At 42.6% G+C, this 22,169-nt stretch overlaps 2 protein-coding genes and 1 long non-coding RNA gene across 6 annotated transcripts in view; 1 reads left to right on the forward strand and 2 right to left on the reverse strand.

Annotated features, from left to right (window-relative positions):
- The window catches only part of ints7 (integrator complex subunit 7), a 66,225-nt gene extending 60,003 nt beyond the window's left edge, over window positions 1-6,222 (reverse strand). For both annotated transcript variants that reach the window (XM_048536458.2, XM_048536459.2), the window contains exons 1-4: window positions 6,069-6,222; window positions 3,399-3,528; window positions 3,161-3,307; window positions 2,657-2,794 (exon numbers count right to left, since the gene is read on the reverse strand). In XM_048536458.2, coding sequence (XP_048392415.1) covers window positions 2,657-2,794; window positions 3,161-3,307; window positions 3,399-3,528; window positions 6,069-6,162 — 509 coding nt within the window. In that variant the 5' untranslated portion in view covers window positions 6,163-6,222. The remainder of the gene's footprint in view (window positions 1-2,656; window positions 2,795-3,160; window positions 3,308-3,398; window positions 3,529-6,068) is intronic.
- Window positions 6,223-6,300: 78 nt separating this feature from the next.
- Window positions 6,301-22,169, forward strand: part of dtl (denticleless E3 ubiquitin protein ligase homolog (Drosophila)) — a 32,276-nt gene continuing 16,407 nt past the window's right edge. For 2 of the 3 annotated variants that reach the window (XM_048535513.1, XM_048535515.1), the window contains exons 1-9: window positions 6,301-6,393; window positions 8,271-8,393; window positions 13,225-13,323; window positions 15,594-15,655; window positions 15,749-15,869; window positions 15,959-16,024; window positions 20,884-20,999; window positions 21,119-21,192; window positions 21,529-21,632. In XM_048535513.1, the coding sequence (XP_048391470.1) occupies window positions 6,345-6,393; window positions 8,271-8,393; window positions 13,225-13,323; window positions 15,594-15,655; window positions 15,749-15,869; window positions 15,959-16,024; window positions 20,884-20,999; window positions 21,119-21,192; window positions 21,529-21,632 (814 nt within the window). In that variant the 5' untranslated portion in view covers window positions 6,301-6,344. The remainder of the gene's footprint in view (window positions 6,394-8,270; window positions 8,394-13,224; window positions 13,324-15,593; window positions 15,656-15,748; window positions 15,870-15,958; window positions 16,025-20,883; window positions 21,000-21,118; window positions 21,193-21,528; window positions 21,633-22,169) is intronic. The other variant, XM_048535514.1, reaches the window with a different exon arrangement.
- The window catches only part of LOC132210010 (uncharacterized), an 84,238-nt gene continuing 76,814 nt past the window's right edge, over window positions 14,746-22,169 (reverse strand). Inside the window, exon 4 of the long non-coding RNA XR_009446153.1 lies at window positions 14,746-14,853. This is a non-coding gene — a long non-coding RNA (uncharacterized LOC132210010). The remainder of the gene's footprint in view (window positions 14,854-22,169) is intronic.

The following is a 22,169-nucleotide window of genomic DNA, read 5'->3' on the forward strand; positions in this document are numbered from 1 at the left end:
GATTTTTTAAAGTTGTTCAAATGATCTGGACAGCATTTATTACCCATGTTTAATCTGCATGGAGCAGTTAAGAATCAACAATCTAACTGTGGGTCTGGAGTCATATGTTGACCAGACCAGATAAAGATGCCAAATTTCCTTCTTTAAAAGACATCTGTGAACCAGATGTACTTTTTTTTAAAAAAAAGACAGCAGTCAACGGTGGTTACATGGTTCCCATTAGGTTAACTTTTTCTTGAATTCAAATCTTCTACCATGTTAGGATTCAAACCCACATTCCTGTAACGTTAACATGTGGTTCTGATTACTATTCCAGTGACATTACCAACATGCAGTCTTCTCTGCATTAAATTTCATCTGACACGTCTGTTTATTTTACTAGTCTACGTCCATCTGAAGTTTGCTACCATCACGCTCATTGTTTACGACATGAAAGTTTCACGTCATATGCAAAATTGGTATGTTCCCAACATCACATTATATCTCACCCTCAGAGACATGTCTATATGGCCCTAGTCAGGCTACAAAACAACCATTCAACAATATTGCTAATTTCATACCAAGCTACCTCTGTCGCTTCGTCCAACATGTTTTAACTTTGCAGTGAAGTCTGTTGTAATATTTGATTAAATGCCTTTTCCAAGTCCACACAAATAACATCAACATCACTATTTCCATCCACACACTGCACTGCAAAGGAGTTAATTTAAATTCAAAACATAATTTGCTCTAATGAATTCGAGTGAGCTTTAACGCATTGTTCTACACACACCAATTATCTAGGCACGATCATCTCAAAGTTTTGCCGTTATCACTAAGTTTACTCCTATCTATCTTTTTGAACAATTCTTCCAATTGTTGGACACTGTACAGCCATCTATGAAAAACTGGAGATTGTATTCATTGATCACACTTTTTCCGTCTTTATTTTTTCTTAAGCAGTAAAGATTATATCCCATTCGACTTTCAGCACTGACAAATCTGGAAGCCTCTTCATTTCTATCTGAATCAATTGCTCTACTTGCCTGTCATATTTGCAAATTCCTTTTCTATAATGAAATCATATGAGGATCATTCATTTCATAAGTAAGCAATGCACTTGGGCCTTGCTAAGATGATTTTGAATTCCGAACTGGTCCCACCTCTTCTTTGTCTCTTCAGGCATTTATAAAGTATACTTGGTTTCCCTTTTCTATTACCTGCAAATATTGTAATCACTTCTTTTGCTGCTCATGTCTTATTCAATTCTCAGTTCTATGTTTAGCTTGGTTCTCTACTTGATTATGAGACTTTTTTTTAGGATTTATTCTAACTGCTATATATTTGGTCACCCATGGAACACCAGCTTTAATGCAAAAACAAAAACTGAAAATGCTGGAAAAACTCAGCATTTCTGGCAACATGTGTGAGGAGAAACAGAGTGAACATTTTGGGTGCACTGACTCTTCCTCAGAATTCCTGCCTCCAGCTTTGATGCCCTTACTTTTCTCCTCTTGGCAGTGTGTGAATTCCCAATCTACATTTCCCATTCACCTTGGCCAGATTCCTTTCGAGCTCAAGTAAATTAGCCTTCATATCTTGTGTTCTTTTCACATTTAATTTTCTGTCTTATGCCACAATGATGCTGTGATTGCTGTTTTCCAAGTGTTCCTCCACTGAACAATACTCTGTCTACCTCACTTTACTCTCAGAAACATCATTGTTTATTCTTCACTGGCTGGAAGAATGCTGTTCAAGAAAATCCTGTTGCACATTATTGCAGCAATTCTTCCTCTTCTTCATAAAGTTATTTTTCTAATCTGTGTTATGATAATAAAGGTTCCTCATTGCATATTCCTGAATTGTGCATGCAAGCTTGTTCCTTTATCTCTTTCTCATTGTTTTAGTGCCTATGCTCAGCAATGCAATTATTCCTCCAATGTTCTTTAATACTATCCAAATAGAATCAGACTTTCAAATCTTGATCTTGCACCAAGAATGTTATTCCATACGCATTGACTCCTTACCCATTTTTAAACTATCCATTCTTTACTGGATACTTTGTAGAAATGCATGTTCAAAACCCCTTTCGTTCCCTTGTTTGAGTCATGTCTCTAATAGTGTCATTTAATGATAATCCTACATGGCAACTTTTGCCTGAAATTCAGCTTATTCAACTGTAAATGCCAGTCTCCAGGTACTTAAACACTTAATTTCAACTGATCTTATTTTTCTCACATTTCTCTATAGTGATCACTCACACTTCCAAAGTATATTTTAGTTTTACCCTCCCAATCTTCCGTGGATGTTATTCCTCTTTTTTAATACTTCATCCCTTACCCAACTCATTTTAAATTATATCATTAATTTTGCAACAGTAGAAGGATGCCTAGTTCAACATTTGCAGATTACACCTGCTGTGAACAAAACAAAATTCAAATTACCCTAGGCTGGACTGCTACTTCATAGCAACTATTGGTATATATTATTTATAGATTTTCATGTGACATGAAGCAAATAGCAGTTTTGTTTATGGTAACACAGTCACACGAATGCAAACATATAAACAAAGATATCAATCAACATACGTGATCTTGCATCTCACCCAATAAAGATGCAACTGTATTCAAACATCAGCTCTGAGGCAAGAATAAACGTCACTCAAAGTGGCACTTACTTGGATTGTGCAGAAAAATGGGCAGCAGCAAAAATGGCAGCTTCTACTTCAATGTTATCATGTGAATCTAGACTTTGCCGAATGCTGTGATGAGCATTTTTTCGGTCAGGAATAATCGAAGCCATACTTCCCAGCATTCTGCAAAAAGATACAACCTTGTGACTCGCAATTTCTTTGGTTAGGTGCACAATGATCGATATACATATAAACACACAAACATGAAGATAAACAACAGCTTCCTTGTAAGTCCACAAAGTGGGAATCCATCATGGATATTATACAAGTTAAAAATCACAAGCTGCTTCTTTAAGTTACAATATTCCTTTCAACCCAGAAAATACAAGTTGCTTGACAGTTACAGAAGACAAAGTGACTTGTGTAGTATACTAGATGTTTCATACAAATTTTTTTCATTTATTTTGGCTAAATGTATGCCAATTCACCACAAATACTTTTGGTTCCAAGGCACAGAATGTTTTGACACAACACCAGAATTTTGCTTACCGGAGAGTGATGGCTCTGGCCACTGGATCATTGCTGTGGATGACTGAGAAGACTCTCTTCACAAATTCATCAACATTCAAGATTTTCTCCAAGTGCTTTTCACTCTGCTGAGTGACTTTCAACACACACATTCTCAGAAAGTTGTTTCTGACAGAGGGAAATAGTTAAATCACATTTGTTACAAAACCTATGTAAAATTAATTGTTTGAACATTCTTTCAAAAGTTGTTGATACTTACCCAACTCTGAAGATGTCTGCAAGCTTCAAAAAAGCAGAGTTTATAAGAATCGGAAATGGGTACTTTTGAAACAACCTAGGGAAACGAACAACTGCCTCACATTGCTCACCAAGTTTCCCTGATCTCAGTCCTTGAAAGATAGGATAAAAACATTGCAATTGGTACTTGAACTCACTACAACACAGTTCAAAAGTTTAGATAATTTAATGTACACAGCAATTCAGAAAACTTCTCATTATGAAAGTCTCATATTTTTAAATGTTTAAGTCTTGAGGTAAAATACAAAATTTCATTTGTAACAGGGGTCACTAACCTGTGTTATATGTTTTATTTGCAAACAGTCTGACCCGTGCTTCTGGCTGTTCATCGAGTCATTCCTACATAAAAGGCAAAACTCTTCCCTAATGCTTCCCATACCAAATCCATGTTACACCATGTCACTGATTTTTCAAAAATAGAAAGATCCCTACCACAACACCTGATGTAAACCATTCAACATAGCAAATCACCTTAGTCTGGACTGCTTCTTCATGTTTCCACTTTACATTTCTAATTTTTAAAAAAATTTTGTTGTAATATACTTTACACAATTAGTTTCAAGAGACAAAGAATAAGACTAGTTCCAATAGGTGGGTTCCTCAAACTGCAGATTCCAATCCATAAGATGATAAGACATAGGAGTGGAAGTAAGGCCATTTGGCTGCTTTGGAGAGGGTTCAGAGGAGGTTTACCAGGATGCTGCTTGGACTGGAGGGCTTATCTTATGAAGAGAGGTTGACCGAGCTCGGTCTCTTTTCATTGGAGAAAAGGAGGAGGAGAGGGGACCTAATTGAGGTATACAAGATAATGAGAGGCATAGATAGAGTTGATAGCCAGAGACTATTTCCCAGGGCAGAAATGGCTAGCACGAGGGGTCATAGTTTTAAGCTGGTTGGTGGAAAGTATAGAGGGGATGTCAGAGGCAGGTTCTTTACGCAGAGAGTTGTGGGAGCATGGAATGCGTTGCCAGCAGCAGTTGTGGAAGCAAGGTCATTGGGTCATTTAAGAGACTGCTGGACATGTATATGGTCACAGAAATTTGAGGGTGCATACATGAGGATCAATGGTCGGCACAACATTGTGGGCTGAAGGGCCTGTTCTGTGCTGTACTGTTCTATGTTCTAAGTCCACTCCGCCATTTAATCACGGCTGATGGGCATTTCAACTCCACTTCCCTGCACTCTCCCCATAGCCCTTAATTCCTTGTGAGATCATGAATTTATCAATCTCTGCCTTGAAGACATTTAACGTCCTGGCCTCCACTGCGCTCCATGGCAATGAATTCCACAGGCCCACCACTCTCTGGCTGAAGAAATGTCTCCTCATTTCCGTTTTAAATTTACCCCCTCTAATTCTAGGGCTGTGCCCACGGGTCCTAGTCTCCCCGCCTAACGGAAACAACTTCCCAGCATCCACCTTTTCTAATCCACATCCAGACTGTATAAATGAAATACTCATGCTTAAGTACACTCCATAAAATCCCACCCTCAGTTATCCATCATGGCCCAATGCGTCTCACACCACCACTCTTGGCTTTATGTGATAGTGCTGATTTGCTCAAGCGACTGAACTCTGCTGCAACCTCTGAATACAAATTTTCAATTGATGGAAATTTACTTCCTGTTAGGTGGAAATTTCAGAGAAAAGGAGGGTCAGCAAGTTGTCAAGTGTGGCAGTAAATCCTTCACACACAGAATATTCATCCATTAACCAGCTCAGTGCAAAATAACTGATGTAACTCTCATGAGTTTTGGTGAAAAAAGGATACGTCAAATGAAGCAGTACGCAAGAAGAGCAGCTCCTTAGATAAGCAAAGAGAAAGGCAGCACCTCAATGAAAGTGGATGGGGAGTAAGGAGGTAAAACGTGACTCTGGGCTGGGGGCAAGGGAGACAGACTGATATGACTTATGAGCTTACAACAAAGGAAACATTCAAAATAAGTCTATTGTATATGTTGCTTGACTGCTCAGACGTTAGCATAATGTCAATGTTGCTTAGACTTAACACTTCAAATTGTGCTCATGTAACAACTTTAATGTCTGTTTTTTTTCTCTTTTATCTACAGCAAACTTCAACATAATTAGGGTCATCGGCTATGATCTGTGAATGATAATTTCAACGGTATTTTGACCAGGATAAGAGCTTGACAAACTTAAATAAAAGGTAAACACAAAATACAGATTTATCAATTTATCCTTGGAAATAACTGGAGGATTTCAAACACTGTATAAGCCATTCAAACCGGTCAGAAAAATGTTTATGATTTGTTTCGAACAAATTTGAGATTTGATTTAAAACTCAATAAAGTAAGTTTCAATCCTAATAACTAAGGCCGGGATTTTAATACGCTACTTTTCAGAAAATAACAATCAGTTCACATCCATCAACATCTAATGGGCAGATGCAAGATTTTAGAGCCAGTTCCAAAGACCTCCACAATTCAGCGAGAAAGTTTAAACGTTTGGAGAGTCTCACTGAGAGTAATAATAAACACCGAAACGCAGCTGCTGCCCCGAGACGGTCCCAGATATTCTACTGCACGTTTTAAAGGCAGTTTGGAAAACGTTCCGCCGGTTTGTTAAATCCGAGAAAAGAGGAGGGCCAGCGGGCAAGTTGCGCCCGATACGTACCTTTATCCAGCTCCATCAGAGCAGAGTTGGCGTCCATTTCCTGCTCTCCATAACCACCTTCCGACAAAAACGGCCTAGCTGCTGCCAGCGCCATGATTAAACACCTACTCTAACCGCAGGGAACCAACCGTCTTCTCCCAGTAATGCACCGGGAGCGGAGGTAACAGCGGGACGACAAACTTCCGCATGGCGGCCAATCAGCGCGTGTGACGTCAATTTGGCGGGAGGTTGCAGAGCGCGGGAGTTGTGTTGAATTCAGTCGCCGGGAGTTTTAAGATGTTGTTCCATTCTGTGCTCAGTAGCAGAATTTGTAACAGAACGCGAGGTGAGAAACTACTCCAAGGTTATAAAAGGATTGTGTGCGCCTTTCTTTAAAGACATCACGGTTGTGATGTATTTGTGAAACATTACGTAGTATTGCTTGTTTAAGGTTTATTCATCAGAATGCTGTGCTCAGTGTTTTATTTCGCCAAAACTAATCTCAATCTTCGTAGCTGTAAGTAATCATTTAAAAATAGAAATTTGTCTAAGTTTTGTTATTTGAAGTGCAAATCAATCAAGTGACTCTATAATTGTATTGAAATGCGAAATTCCTGCAGGAAGTTTTATTGTTTTGGTCTCAGCTACACGAATTTTCGAAGAGAACAGCTATTTCGTCTACTATACGCATCACTGTCGTTGTCATTAACATGTTGGTAGGCTTCTAAATCTTACGAGAAAGCACGAATATAGAGCTACTTGACTGGATATTCTAAAAGGAGTTCAATTAAGGCTGTGGTTGAATGCTTTTTGAACGGGGCACAACAACATTTTTTAAATTGGGTGTTAGATATTTCTCGTATTGATAAAAGTTTTTTTATTTACAAAAAGAGGTATCAAATTGTAATAATTACTGCTCACCTGCCACACATTGCCTTTCAATTTACGATTTATATCGCGCTTGTTAGTTTAATGGTGCAGAGTGAAGTTGGATACAAAATCCCTCTCTGTCTCTCCCTCTCTCATATATATCTATCTCTATATATATATATATATATGTATATATATATATAGCTCTACCTCCCCCTCTATATACCTCCATTTCTCCCTCTCTGTCTTGCTCCCTCGCGTGCGCGCTCTTTATATCTGCCCCCCCCTCTGTATCTCTCTGCCCCCCCCCCCTTGCAATTCACATCAAGCAGATCTGCTAATGTGGTACATGTATCCGTTGTTCCCGTTGTGGCCTCCTCTACATCGGGGGAAACCAAGTGGAGGCTTGGGAACCATTTCGCAGAACACCTACACTCGGTTCGCACCAAACAACTGCAGCTCCCAGTCGCGAACCATTTTAACTCTCCCTCCCATTCCTCAGACGACATGTCCATCATGGGCCTCTTGCAGTGCAACAACGATGCTACCCAAAGGTTGCAGGAACAGCGACTCATATTCCGCTTGGGAACCCTGCAGCCCAACCATATAAATATGGACTTTACAAGCTTCAAAATCTCCCCTCCCCCTACCTCATCCCAAAACCGCCCAGCTCGTCCCTGCCTCCCTAACCTGTCTTTCCTCCCACCTACCCCCCCCCCCCCCCCACCACCACCACCACCACCACCACCACCACCACCTCAAGCCCCAACCCCATTTCCTACTTGCTAGCCTCATCCCACCCCCTTGACCTGCCTGTTCTCCCTGGACTGACCTATTTCCTTCCTACCTCTCCACCTACACTCACCTTTACTGGCTCCATCCCCGCCTCTTTGACATGTCTGTCTCCTCTCCACCTATCCTCTCTATCCATCTTCTATCTGCCTCCCCCCGTTTCCATATTTCTGAAGAAGGGTCTAGGTCCGAAATGTCAGCCTTCCTCCTCCTCTGCTGCTTGGCCTGCTGTGTTCGTCCAGCTCTATGCCTTCTAGGTGCATGCATGGTTAAATGTCTCAAATCATTCTGAATGATGAATGATCGCTTTTTTGTTAAAATGATGAAACAAATAAAAATTATACCCTATTCATGTGGATATCTCTTTATGGAATTTACTTATCTTAAAATTTCCTTTTGGTTGCCATTTTTCTTAGCCTGCACAGCAATGAAACATTGCTGTAAATTTGTATGCATGGAATATCTTATACAAAAGACAAGTTGCAGTCACTGCAGAGTTTTTTTTTTATTGTCAGTTGCTTGTCTGTTAGTTTCAACAAAATTTTATCTTTTTGTGTTTAGAGTCTCACAGCTACTCGTTAGAGACTCTGCTGCAGTATTACCAATGTAATCGGCGAGATGAACACACTTCATACGGTGACCTTGGGGCAGCAGTACCTCCATTTGGCTGCTTGTGGTCTACAGGTAAATTGACCTCTCCAGTGCTTGACTGAACTTCTTGCACACTTACTGTGTCTCTCTAATTTTAATTAGTTAAAAGCATACATTAGTTTGGAATCATGAAGTTACAAATTTGATTGCCACATTCGTGAAGTTACAGCCTGATTATCCAGAGCAAATAAGTGGTGCCTATGAAATAAATATTGTCCTCCTCAGTGATACTGAGGAACAACATGTGGACCAGTTGGATATTAAAAGTTCTGGGTGTGAGTTTGCTCGCTGAACTGGAAGGTTCGTTTTCAGACGTTTCGTCACATTTTTTTATTTGAAAACATATATTTTATTCATAAGATGTACGAAAAAATAAAACATATTTATACACCTACCCAGTCATGCAAGCCGCTTTGGGTTACCCGGGGGTACTTACACCAACGAAAGAAAAAAAAAGCAAAAAAAATACCCCGGCAGTTGTCACCCCGTACAGTCCCAGTTGGCCCCCTGACCAGTTGGGGAAGGCGCCAGCCGGGCCCAGTTACCAGATAGGGCCCTTTTTCTCTATTCAGGACGAGGGGTTTCATACCGTGGTATTTCCCCACTGCGCCTTGGCGGCGGCTGCCCAAGCTTTAGCGCGTCCCTCAGCACGTAGTCCTGGACCTTGGAGTGTGCCAGTCTGCAACATTCGGTCGGGGTCAGTTCTTTCAGCTGGCAGACCAGCAAGTTGCGGGCACACCAAAGAGCGTCTTTCACCGCATTGATGGTCCTCCAGGTGCAGTTGATGTTGGTCTCGGTGTGCGTCCCGGGAAACAGCCCGTAGAGCACGGAGTCCCGCGTCACAGAGCTGCTCGGGACGAACCTCGACAAATACCACTGCATCCCCCTCCAGACCTCCTGCGCATAGGCACACTCCAGAAGGAGGTGATCGACAGTCTCGTCCCCCCGGCAGCCACCTCGAGGGCAGCGTGCGGTGGTGCAGAGATTCCAGGCATGCATAAAGGATCTCACTGGCAGAGCCCCTCTCACCACCAGCCAAGCAATGTCCTTGTGCTTGTTTGAAAGTTCTGGCGATGAGGCATTCTGCCAAACGACTTTGGCAGTCTGTGTGGGGAACCATACGACGGGACCCACCCTCTCCTTTTCCTGAAGGGTCTCGAGGATACTACGTGCTGACCACTGCCTGACGGCCTTGTGGTCAAAGGTGTTTCCTTTCAAAAATTTCTCCGCAAAGGACAGGTGGTACGGAACGGTCCAACGGGAGTCCTATTCCTCTCCAAGGACTTGAGGGCTCTGGTCAGCTCGTCCAGGGATATCGGCCGGTCTAGCCACTCCCTCGTGCCGTCGCCTAAGACCTCCGTGATAGACAACAGGAACGACTCGGAGGCCGTGCTGTCCGTGGGCTTTGTGTCGTACGGTCCGGCATAGAAGGATCTGCTGATCCTCAAAATGTCGGGCCGAGACGACGTCACCGAGCAGTCGTCCTCCTTCAGCCGACTAAGCACAGAGCTCTCTTTGTGCACCTTCTGAAAGAAGAAACGCAAGCACGTCTCGTCCTGCTCCACGGAGCGGACCCTGGACTGGAAGATTATCCTGGAGGCCTCCGCGGCGAAGAGCGACGCTTGCTGGCCCCTCACCTCACGGAGGTCCTCCGTGACAGCGACCCCCATCAACTGCAGAAGGAGCAGGTTCTGCACCCTTTTCTGGAGTCGCGACAGCTTTCCCCGCGTCTCTCTCGCCTTCCGAACACCCTTGAGGGCAAAGAACCTCTTGATGTTCTCCTTTACTGTCTCCCACCAGTCGCCCGGAGACTCAGAGGGGTTTCACGGTTCTCCAACCAGTGTACTCCCTCTTCAGCTCCTCGACGTTCTCTGGGGTCAACAGAGTCGTGATGAGCTTCCACGTCCCCTTGCCGGCCGGCCGGTCATCCTGTAAGTGACAGTCGGCCAGCAGGAGGTAGTGGTCAGAGAAGAACACCGGCTCGACGCCGGTGGACCTGACTCAGAACGCCCGTGACACAAACAGGAAGTCTATCCTTGAGCGAATAGACCCATCTGGCCGCAAGCAGGTGAACCTCAGCTGCGCTCCGTCTGCAGGGGTGCTGAGGACGTCGAGCAGCTTGGCGTCCTTCACCGTGCCCATCAGGAATCTGGACGTGACGTCCAGTTGACTCTTCCCCCCCCCACCCGCTGTCCCCACGCTGGATCCTCCGTCTGCATCGATGATGCAGTTGGAGTCTCCGCCCAGGATGACCGGCCTGGACATAGCCAGCAGGTGTGGAAGCCGCTGCAGGACGGCCAACCGCTCATTCCATACCGCTGGGGCATACACGTTGATCAGCCTCAGGGGAGCGTTCCTGTAGGTGACATCAGCCACTAGGAGGCGCCACCCCCCCCCACCACCTCCTGAACTTGAGCGATGGTGAAGTCGCGCCCCCGCAGCAGAATAGCCAGGCCCGAGAAGCGACAGTCGTTATCCCCCGACCAGATCGAAGGCCCACAGGTCCAGGCGCCGGACCATTTCCGTACCTGCCGAGGTGTGGTATCCCGCACTCCCTGCAGAAACAGGAGGTCCGCCTTGAAGGTGGTCAGTTAGGCCAACGTGGATACACATCTTGCGGTGGACTTGACACTGCACACATTAATGCTCGCAACTCGTACCCCCATTGTGGGCAGTGACCGCAGTACCCTCCCCAAGTCCAAGGTCCAGCCCCTCTACCTGTCCCTTCATGCCCATTGCCCGGGCTAACTGCTGGACGCTCTCCGGGCTCAGGAAACCGTCCGTGCTGCTTTCTGGGTGGCATCCCCCCGTCGTGGGTGCGGAGGCAGGAGGGTCCGGCTCTGGGTCAGGCTGGGGACGCACTGTCTCCTCCTTCCCGCCTGGAAGTTCCGGAGGGCCTTCCAGTGCCCTCCATAGCCCCCCTGTAGCTGCCTCTTCCCGCCTGATGGTTGTGGTTCCTGGGCCCATTGACGCACCTTCGTCCTTGCTTTCCGGACCATTGTCCACTCCCCTGGGTTGCCTGTCGCTGCCTCCATCGACTCCGGGTTGTCCGGGGGTTTGGGGTGGGGGTGTGGAGCCTGCAGGGGCGTTTTGCTGGCCTCGGGCCCACCCTGCGGGGCTGGGCCCTCCTGCACGACCTAGCCCTCCTGCACATTAGTGGGGTCCTTGCAGGGCCCTGGTGCCTTCCTCTCCTCCGGGGGGGGCTGGCCCCGCATTGCCCCTGCCAGCGACCTGGGCATAGGTGGTCCCCCGCTGCGGGCATGCCCTATAGAGGTGGCCCGCTTCCTAGCAAAGGTTGCGGCTTTTCTCTTGTGGGCAATCCTTTGCAAGGTGTCCCTCCTCCCTGCAGATGGTGGCTTTGCAGTCGGCCGCCACGTGACCTGACCTACCACAGGCATGGCAGACTTTAGGTTGCCCCGCATAGGTCAGGTAGCCTTTGCTCCCGCCGATCGCGAAGCTGGACGGTGGGTGTACGACGTTCCCGTCCACGCCCATCCTCAGCATCACCTTGACCTACCTCTTACTGGTCCAGATGCCAAAGGGGTCCATGATGTCAGTTACATCCCCTTCCACCTTCACGTACCTTCCAAGGATGGTCAGGGCATCAACTGCTGGCACATGTGGGTTGTACATGTGTACAGTCACCATACGGCTCCCCTGCGCTGGCATCACAAACAGCGGGACAGCGGTCAATACAGAGAGGGGGCCCTCACCTCCTTTCTCCTTGAAAACCTCCAGGAAGCGCTCGCAAAGCTTGGCACTCCTGAAGGTCACATCGTTAAAAACCTCCTCCGGGGAAATCCTGCAGGCAGTAAATGTCCGCAGCAGCGAACCCGCAACAGCCCAACAGGACCCACTTCATGAAGAAGGTGCGGTCCACAGGTGCACCTTCATCCACCTTCTTTACAGAAACACGGATGGTGTTCCGGCCCCCCTGACCTGGGGCACAAGCACTTGCCGCAGCCATCGTTGCAGGTTGGCTGCTCCCCGAACCAGCGTTAGGCCGAAGCCAGCATTAAGATCCACTGGTTGCAAGTGTGCACAGCCAACCCGACGTCTTCCTTTCACCTCCAATACAGCGCTCTCCTCCTCTCGGTCCACAAGAGAGTGGTTCTTTATTTTGTTCCAGATGTAAGCTGGTTCACTGAGCTTGAAGGTTTGTTCCCAGACATTTCGTCACCATTCTCGGTAACATCATCAGTGAGCCTCCAACAAAGTGCTGGTGTTATGTCCCGCTTTCTATTTATCTGGTTAGGTTTCCTTGGGTTGGTGATGTCAAAAGAACAGGAAATTACATCACCAACGCAGGAAATGACATCGCCAACCCAAGGAAACCTAACCAGATAAATAGAAAGCAGGACGTAACACCAGTGCTTCGTCGGAGGCACACTGATGTAACCCAGAATGGTGACAAAACGTCTGAAAACTAACCTTCCAGCTCAGCAAGCAAACTCACATCCAGAACCTCAACCTGAGCTACAAATCTTCTCAAAACTCGCTAGGATATTAAAAGTATTGTGAATGGTTTAAGTTCAAGGGCTGTCATTTTAAAGTTATCTAGCATTTAAATCTGAGAGTCAGAGGTATTATTTAATCAAGGGGCACAATTCAGATGAGAAATCTTTTTCCAAGAAGATTAGAATAGACATCAGCCACCCTAGTTGAAGAACCTGGAGAGAATTATACAAAAAACATCTTGCAAAAGGGGGTGTAATTTTAACTACAGTATGTTAATGCTAAATTGGGAAACAATTTCACTTCGTTTTCATTTGTTTGACTTCATTTCGCTTTCCATGCAAAAGGGATTGTGTGAAAATTAATTAGTGCTGATATGCTGGTGATTTTTAATATGACTACTTTACAGCAGGTCTGTGGCGTCAGGTCCTCGCAGTGGTGAATGAAGAAGGTATAGTCAGGCTGTACGATACAGAGTGCCATAACAAGGAGGACCCAATTTGCCGAGGTGTGCCAACATTTTATTTGCTTGCTTACTTTCCTCTATTTGTTTTCAGAAATCTCACCCAGGTTGTAGCTCAACAGTTTTATTTGACATCTCAAACTTTCAAAGTTCTGCTCCCTCGCTTAGGTATTTTTTTGAAATGGGTGTGTTTAAATCGTGTTCATATCATGAAACGGCAATTCTCATTTATAAAACAGTGACACCTTTTTTAAAATGCAAAACCTCCAAAAAGTGGGTGCTATGTGCAATTCTAGCCTTCATAGGCACCATGTAGATTCCTGTCCAGTCATTATTAGAGCGCAACAGAGAAGTAATTTTTCCACCTTTAGTTAAAGCCTGAACTAATTTTAAAATATAAGTGATTTGGTTTGATTTATTATCATCATCACATGTACTGAGATATATTGAAAAGTATTGTTTTGTTTGCTATCCAGATAAATCATACCTTGCACAAGTACATCGGGATAGTAGAACAGAATGCAAAATTCAGTGTTACAGCTGCAGAGAAGGTGCAGAGAAAAATCAAATCTATGATCTAGCATCCAAGCTGAGTTTTGTTTAGGAGGTCATTAGTACATTGAAATCTCTTTCACAAATGGAGGCTAGAACTTAATTTAATCAAAGTTGATTAGATTTTTGATAGACATCTTAGTTGGCGATTGAGTGCCAGCAGGAAAGTGGAACTGAGACCACCACCAGATCAGCCATGCTCTTTGAATATTGAGAAGGCTGCATGGCCTACTTCTGCTCTCAAGTTCTATTTTTGTATGGAAATCGCGTTGCCACAATATAACAGGGAGGAACATGGAGCCTGTAATAACACCATTAGTGCAAAGCTCTCTTGATTCATTGTGCCCTGTAGCTTTCTCAATCATTCCTTTAATTTGTAATCGATACAAATCATCTCGTGGAGAGCTACTGGACCTGAAATATTGACTCTGCTTTCTCTCTGCAGATGCTGCTTCTTCGGAAATTTCTGTTCTTGTATTAGATGTCCAGTATTTGCAGATTTTATTTTTATTTAATGGATTATCATGATCAGTTTTCATTCTAGCCTTTACAAATTAGATGTATTAAGTTGCTTAATAAATGCAAGGGTCCCTGAATTACGAACGTCCAACTTAGGAATGCAATCTCATAGAGAGATGTAATTTTAAAGAACTCGTGAACATTTCCCATACTTAGGAATGGCTACTTTATATTGTCCTCTGAACGGACTCCAGAATGGAAGCCATTTGCAATCTGGAGTCTACCTGTACATCCTAATAAATTGGGATAATCTGCCACCTGGTTTTTGAAAATATGGGGTGAAAAGACATGTATTTCCCACCTATGAACCAGTAATCCAGAATCAATTGCAAAACATGTCTATATTTATGATTAGTGCAAGCAGTAAAAGGTCATTTACATATTTGCCTACCTTGGTTTTTCTCTTCCTTTTCGAAATCAAAGGAGTTGTATAGTCTGTTAAAATTTTCTACATCTTGGAGCACTACTTCAGTGTTAAAACATTAGTGTGGAGAAGTGTTTCTGCTGAAATAAAGCAAAGTATTTAATATGTTGACTCTAATATAAGTTGTTTTTGATATATCAGCATAATCCTCAGGCCTGCTTAATGTAAATATACCTGTTTGCTTTAATGGTGAGATTTCTATTGTTATAAATAGTCAAACAGCTTTATTTATAAACACTATAAAGGATAAACAGCAATTTCCCTTCCCACCATATTCAATACTGTTCTTGGTGAAATTCCAATATCACACCAAACTAATACCTCCAAACATGACACCACCTAACATTGACAACCTATTTTTGTCCACACTCCAAAAGATGTGAAACTCAAAATGCTCCAGAACTAATTTAATTTTGGAAGGGCAAAACATACAAATATTGTGGGATGTTCTTTATAGTTAAGTGTAGATTTTATTTGTCTCAACATTTGTCGTCCGGTGGCCCCAACGACAACGTAATAAAAGCCAAAAGACCTGCAGATGCCGTAAATCAGGAACAAAAACAAGATGCTGGAAAAGCTCAGCAGGTCTGACAGCATCTGTGGAGCAAAGTCAGAGTCAGTGCGTCGGATCTGGTAACCCTTCCTCAAAACAATTCTGAGGAAGGGTCACCGGACCCAAAACGTTAACTCTGATTTTTCTTCATACATGCTGCTCGACCTGCTGAGCTTTTCCAGCAACTTCTCTTTTTGTTCTCAATGACAGCTTTGTTCATTTCTCGATCTGGTCTCTCCTTACTAAACTGGAATTTTATATTTTCAGCATGGTTGGCTCACAACAATGCAGTGTTTGACCTTGCTTGGGTTCCTGGAGAGCCAAAATTAGTAAGTACTCTATTTTCCTTGTATATTCCTTCTGTAGAAAAATGTGTGACAATCGTACTGTTGAACATTTGTACGTTTGTGTGTGCCTTGAAGGTTACAGCTTCAGGTGATCAGACAGCAAAACTCTGGGATGTGAAAGCGAGTGAGCTCCTTGGCACATTTAAAGGCCACCAGTGCAGCCTCAAATCTGTGGCATTTGGAAAGCAGGAAACAGGTACCATATCAAATTAGCTTTGCTCCATAAAGTTTGCTTATGAAGGAACAAAAATACTCAATTTTTTTTTATATTTGCTTTTGCCGAAGCTGTATTTTGCACTGGTGGAAGAGATGGTAACATAATGGTCTGGGACACTCGCTGCAGTAAGAAAGGTACGTGTTCCTCAACATAGTTAAAAGAACATATTTTGTAAAGAGTCAGTGTTCTGTGCATTGTGCTGTGGAATCACAACGCATTTTGAGAATGAGTGAAGTTTAGTATGCTTTTTGAGCTCCATTGCGTCCCATATCCTTGACTTTCTCCAATATTTGCATTTGTTTCTAGTGCATCCTGGCCCAAATTCCTATCATTGAAAGTGTGCAGTCATCTTTTGAGAGTCACCCATGAGAAATTACTTGCAATTATGACCCCCATTCCATTCAGTCAATATGTTGAAAGGAAGATTCAAATCTCCAAATATGGTTCTTCCTGGCTGTAGATGGAGCATTAATCCTTTCAGAAGTACCCGTGAATGAATCTTTTATAGCTTGCAATTCTAACCAGGAATGTGGGGAGAAATTGAGGCCCAACCTGCAAGTAGAGCAGTGGAATTAAATAATGACCGCTCTGCGTCATAATTGCAGTTGACTAAATACAATTGCTTCTGGTCTTGCAATTATAATTATGCATTTTGAAAGCAAACAGTTCAACTAACTACTGTAAATTATCTGAAAGGGAAATTGTTATCTCTTGGACTCCTTTGTACTATCTGTAAAGATTTTGTTGAAAATGAGTTTAAATGGTCTGATCCCAGTTTGTAGTGACAATCACCAGAGAATCCTATTCGAGCAAGAATTTGCTTCAGAATGCTAGGTTGCTGGTCGCTGAAACTGCAGTGATGGGAGGGGTGAAATCCAGGTGCATAATAGCCAAGTACTTTGAAGTTAAAAATCAAACTGAAAAGAAGTTAGTCATGTTGAAATTTGTTGTGAGATCATTTAATTCTCTTCAAACTGATCATTTATCTTGTTTTTCATTTGTAAACATGGACAATTGTATCAGCCGTGATCAATGGATGAATAGCCTAATTCTGTTCCTACATCTTATGGTCTTATGATAACGTACTGCGTTTTAGTAGTGTCTCACCTAAGATGACCACTTCTCAACATTGTTTAAGAAACATTGTGAATTCATTCATTTGTTTAAAGTGTGTTGAGATTCACTGCTCTGGACCTTGAATATTGGCATGGTGGCTCAGTGGTTAGCATTGCTACCTCACAGCCCCAGGAACCTGTGTTCAATTCCACCCTCACATGACTGTCTATGTGGAGATAACAAACTGTCGAGCTGGATGAACACAGCAGGCCAAGCAGCATCATAGGAGCAGGAGAGCTGACATTTCGGGCCTATCTCTGTCTATGTGGAGTTTGCTTATTCTCCCCATTTCTACGTAGGCTTCCTCCAGGTGCTCCAGTTTTCTACCACAGCGTGAAGATGTGCAGGTTAGGTGGATTGGCCATGCTGAAATTATCTGCAGTGTTCAGGGATGTGTAAGCTAGTTAGATTAGTTTTAGTAAACGTGGGAATACGGGAATACAGTAGTCTAGATGGGAATGCTCTTTGGAGGGTCAGTGTGGACTCTGAGCTGAATGACCACCTTCCACACTGTAGTTGTTCTATGGCTCAAGCTTAATATATTGTACCATGGTTGTGGATTGCATATTTTCCAGCAGAATGTGCTCTTGATTTTGACTCCAAAGTGTTACATGTAGTTAATTTTTCATTTCATACTTGAATTGATTCCATCTACTAATGAAATGGGGAGACAGGACTTGCCTAGGTAAGGAAGCGTTTGTGGGTTAGACAGGGAGAGGAGAGGACTGGGACAAATTAGATTGCTCTTTCAGTCAGACAGCAAAAGGATCCATAAGGCCTCTTCCTAAATTGTCTAATTTGAAGATCTAAATGGGTGTTTTCTAACAATGTCCTGGGTGTAAGTTCTTCCTCTTGCACTCCTCTCAATTTCATTTGGTGTCCATATATTAGCATGAGCCACTTTTTGAGACTTTGCATAGGGAATTTTTCACTCTTGTTTTGCCTACTGAATTTAGCTTGGTAAATTGTGCAATGTAACAGTGATCCCAGGACTTAATTTGATAATACTTTCATTTAATATTTATGAAAAAAGTTCTTTCCGAATATAGTGCCAATAAACAATGGTGCCATGCGTACATATGATTAATGTATTGAAAGATTTTTAAAATTAGATTTTGCTGAGTTGATGTTCACTGACCAGTTCATTACAGGTAGTTCATTTTGTTTGGAGCTGTATCTGTATATTTAATTTTGTTTGATACCTAATCATTTTTCTATGCCTTAATTCTGACTTTGATTCATGCCCCAGTACGCCCAGATTTTTCTGTACTTCCATGTTCTGCAAAGTTCGCCTGTTAGTGGACTGCCACAAGAATGAATCCTGGGATCTCAATTGTTTACTGTGTATAATAATGACTTGGAGGAGGGTGCGGGGTGTAATCTATCCAAAATTGCTGTCGATACAAAAATAGGAGGGACAGTGTGTTGTAGTGAGGACAGAAGGAAACTCCAAGGGAATCTGGATAGGTTGAGGGTGTGGGCAAGAACTTGAAGGAAAGTGTGAGGTAATGGACTGGTAAGAAGAAACAAAAGACAATTATTTAAATAGAGTCTCAATTTTTTAAGAAGTGTAGCGCATAGGGATCTGTAAGTTCTTGTTGTTGAAACACAAAACGTTAGCATGCTGGCTCAGCAAATAAAAATAAATTGAGTTATGGCCTTTATCGCAAGGGGATTTGGAATTTAAAAATAAAGAAGTCCTCTTACAACTGTAGTGGTTTTTGTTGAGGCCACACCTGAAATGCTGTGTTCAGTTTTGGTTCCTACTTTTTAAATAAAGGAGATATTGGCATTGGAAGCAGTTCAAAAGAGATTCTCTTGGCTGATTTCTGGCATTAAGAGGTTGATTTATCAAGAATGGCCAATCAGGTTAGGGCTTTATTCATTTGAGTTTTAAAGACTGAGTTAAGCTCCTATTCAAATATGCCAGATTCTGGGAGGGATTGATAGCTGGGATGTTGAGATGATGATTCTACTAGTGGGAGAATCTCAGACCAGGGGACATGATTACAGAAAATGGAACACTTATTGAAATCTAATATGTGAAGGAATTCCTTCTGTAATGGTAGTACACGTCTGGAATTCTGCAGCCTTGAGATTTGTGGAGGCTCCATCACCACAAGTATTTAAGTAGAGTGTAGATTTTTCTAATATGAGGCAGTTGACAACTCTGTGGAGTTAGTCCCCGTGCCTCAATTCTTTTGTACTATCAACAATGATCAAATTGGATAGCGAGCTAAGCTTGAGGAGCTGAGTGGCCTACTCCTCTTCTTTCTTATTAGGATTAAATTCTACATTTCTATGCTTTCTGCCAAAGTTGAGAAGTTAATATTTTTCCACATTGTGCCAAATTTTTGTCCTCTCAGTTAACCTTTCTACGCCCCTTCTTTCCTCTTCACAATTCGTTTGTTAACAACTTTGTCATCCATGCATTTGCTCGCATCATCCAAATAATTGAAATAGATTGTAAATAATTGAGGACCCAGCACTGATCCCTGTGGCACACCACTTGTTACTCTTGCCAACCTGAAAACTAGCCATTTATACCTGCTCTATTTCCTGATGGCTAATCAATCCTCTATCCTGCCAAATGTTGCCCTTGAACAGTGAGATTTTATTTTCCATCGTAACCGGTAATGTGGTACCATGTCTAATGCATTCTGCAAATTTTACGTACAGCGTGTGCTGATTGAAGAAATTGTCCAAAAAGCACTCCCTAGACTTCTCTTCTAGGCTGCTTTTTGCCACTTTGATTCAGTGTAGATCTAGTCATCTGTGATAATCACTGCATCTTTCTCAAAAGCCCCATTGTTCCTCTGTACCCCTTGCTGCACTGCCTGAAATGGTAGGGGCCAAAGAATCTCCCATAAGTGACTTCCTGTCTCTACTACTACTTGTCTATGCGCAAACTGATTCTACATCTTGAACTTTAGAACGTGGGTTTTTTTCCCAATCATACTAATTTCATCCTGAATAATTGGATAGAACCCTCCATCTTTCCAAACTTCCTATCACTCTGACATTGCTGTCTCGTAGCCATTACAGAAAATCGCTATCAGATCACACAAATTAACTTCAATTTGAGCTGTCAAATTTTTGTTCTCTTACAAACATTTGTGTTCAGATTGAGAGCCCTGATCTTGGTCTTTTTATCATTTTTACACTGCCTGGCATTGTCGACTATGCATGCCTATGTTTGTATGCTCAGTCACTTCTTGCCGCATTTCTCTTATTGTCACCTTGCTGCTTTGTCTTCTGCCTTCATTTTATTATATCTTCCCATACTTGATCCGCTGCCCCCAATATTTAGCTTTAAACCCTCTCCTGCCCTCGTTACGTGAGTTGCCAGAACACTGATCCAAGTCTGGTTCAGATACAGACACACGTGCTGACTATTTCCTGCACTTGGTCATTATTCCAGTCTTTTGCCATCAGTCTTGGCCCATCCGTGACAGCCATATCTAAAATGGTTACCAATGACACAATGAAACATGTATTACAATAAAATGAAGTTTAAAAGAGCACAGCTCTCTAACTTTTAATTCTAAAAAGAGTGCGGCCTTGACAAAAAAATTCACTGCTTTTCAATCTTCCAGTGTATTGGTGTCGGATGGAGTCATACAAAACACCAAAGCTGTGAACCTTTGTGTCAAAGAGGTAGGCAAGGATCTTCTTGTGGTTTGATTGTGAAGTTGTCCACTCCAGTCCAAGTCTAAAAGATTGCTGATTCATTCTATCCCAGCTAAAACATTAAAGAATGGCAATTTGGACAAATGAACTGTTGAGGTGGTTATTGTGAGAGAGAGTGGGAGGGTGGCCGTGGAGAGATGGACAACTGAGTTTGATTGTTATTCATAGACTTCTTGCTTATGATTAGATGGATTTTACAGACAAGTGAAGCAAATTACGGGTGCTCACAACACACAGGCCAAGCAGACTCCTCCAAAACAGAAGAAACGTCGACTGGCTGGACGAGGACTTGCTCCTTCTGTGGTATGATTGCTTTTCTACTTTTCTGGTACTCCAATTACCACTGCTTCAGTGGCTGAGCCTCTTGTTAAAAATGGATCAGGTTTACTCTGTGTGCTGAGTTGTCTATCATTTTTCCACAGGATTTTCAGCAGAGTGTAACGGTAGTGATTTTTAGAGACGAAAAGACTTTGATCTCTGCAGGGGCAGTGGATGGGTAAGTGGAATTTGGAACAAAAATAGGACCTCTAATTCCTTCTGAACAGTCCACTGTTGCACTATTCTCATTCTGACAAAGTATATATGTCTAAGTGATGTTTCAGGGTACAACTTCTGTAGCACCAGGAGCTCTGAATGGATATTGGTTTAATGTTTCATTTGAAGGGCAGCACCTTTGGGACTGCAGTGAAACATCAATCTAGATTACAAGCTTGTTTTCTGCATTAAGACTTGACTAGGACAATGGTACTATCAGTAAGCCAAGGCTAACATTTACTTACAGCATTTATTCAACCTCTGTCATATCTGTAAAAATGGGTTATTTACTTACCAGGGTCATCAAGATGTGGGATTTGAGGAAGAACTACACCATTCATCACCAGGATCCTGTGCCTGTGCAGTCCTTCCCTTATCCAGGAAGCAGTGCACGGAAACTCGGTATATATCTTACTACTGTCAGTGCAGCTTTGGGAGGAGTATGAGGTTTCATTGAATGGTTGTGAATCTATTATTGAATGCATTTTTATTCCCCTGAAGGAGCAAAGGAAATGCAGCTGCTCCTGGGATTGCAGGCTTAGTTAAAGATTTATTATACTTTTCTACCCCCTCAGTTTTACAGTTATTATAGCAATTATAATTTACTAATATAAGATTTTGTTCCAGTTTGTTTTATTAACATTTAAAAAAGCAAAAAAGTGACTTTTTTTAAAAAAGTCTGTTTGAAAACACTTTTTTTTCAGGTCTGCAGTAAATGGTTGAGTTTTTTTATTCTTACTTCAGAAATTTTTTTAAAGTCTGTGTTTTAGAGGGTTTTTGTTTGCATTGCAAAGGTTTCTTTTTCTTGGATGGGAAAAAAACGAAGTTTCTTTTTAAAATAAGGTGTGTTTTCGTTATAAGGTAGTTCAAAAATCTTCCTCTATCAAATAGATTTTCAGTTTGTGGAACTGTTGAAGGGAATGGTCTTGCCAAGGAAAA

This window comes from Stegostoma tigrinum, chromosome 9 (assembly GCF_030684315.1).
Source record: "Stegostoma tigrinum isolate sSteTig4 chromosome 9, sSteTig4.hap1, whole genome shotgun sequence".
In the NCBI taxonomy this organism is placed as follows: Eukaryota; Metazoa; Chordata; class Chondrichthyes; order Orectolobiformes; family Stegostomatidae; genus Stegostoma; species Stegostoma tigrinum.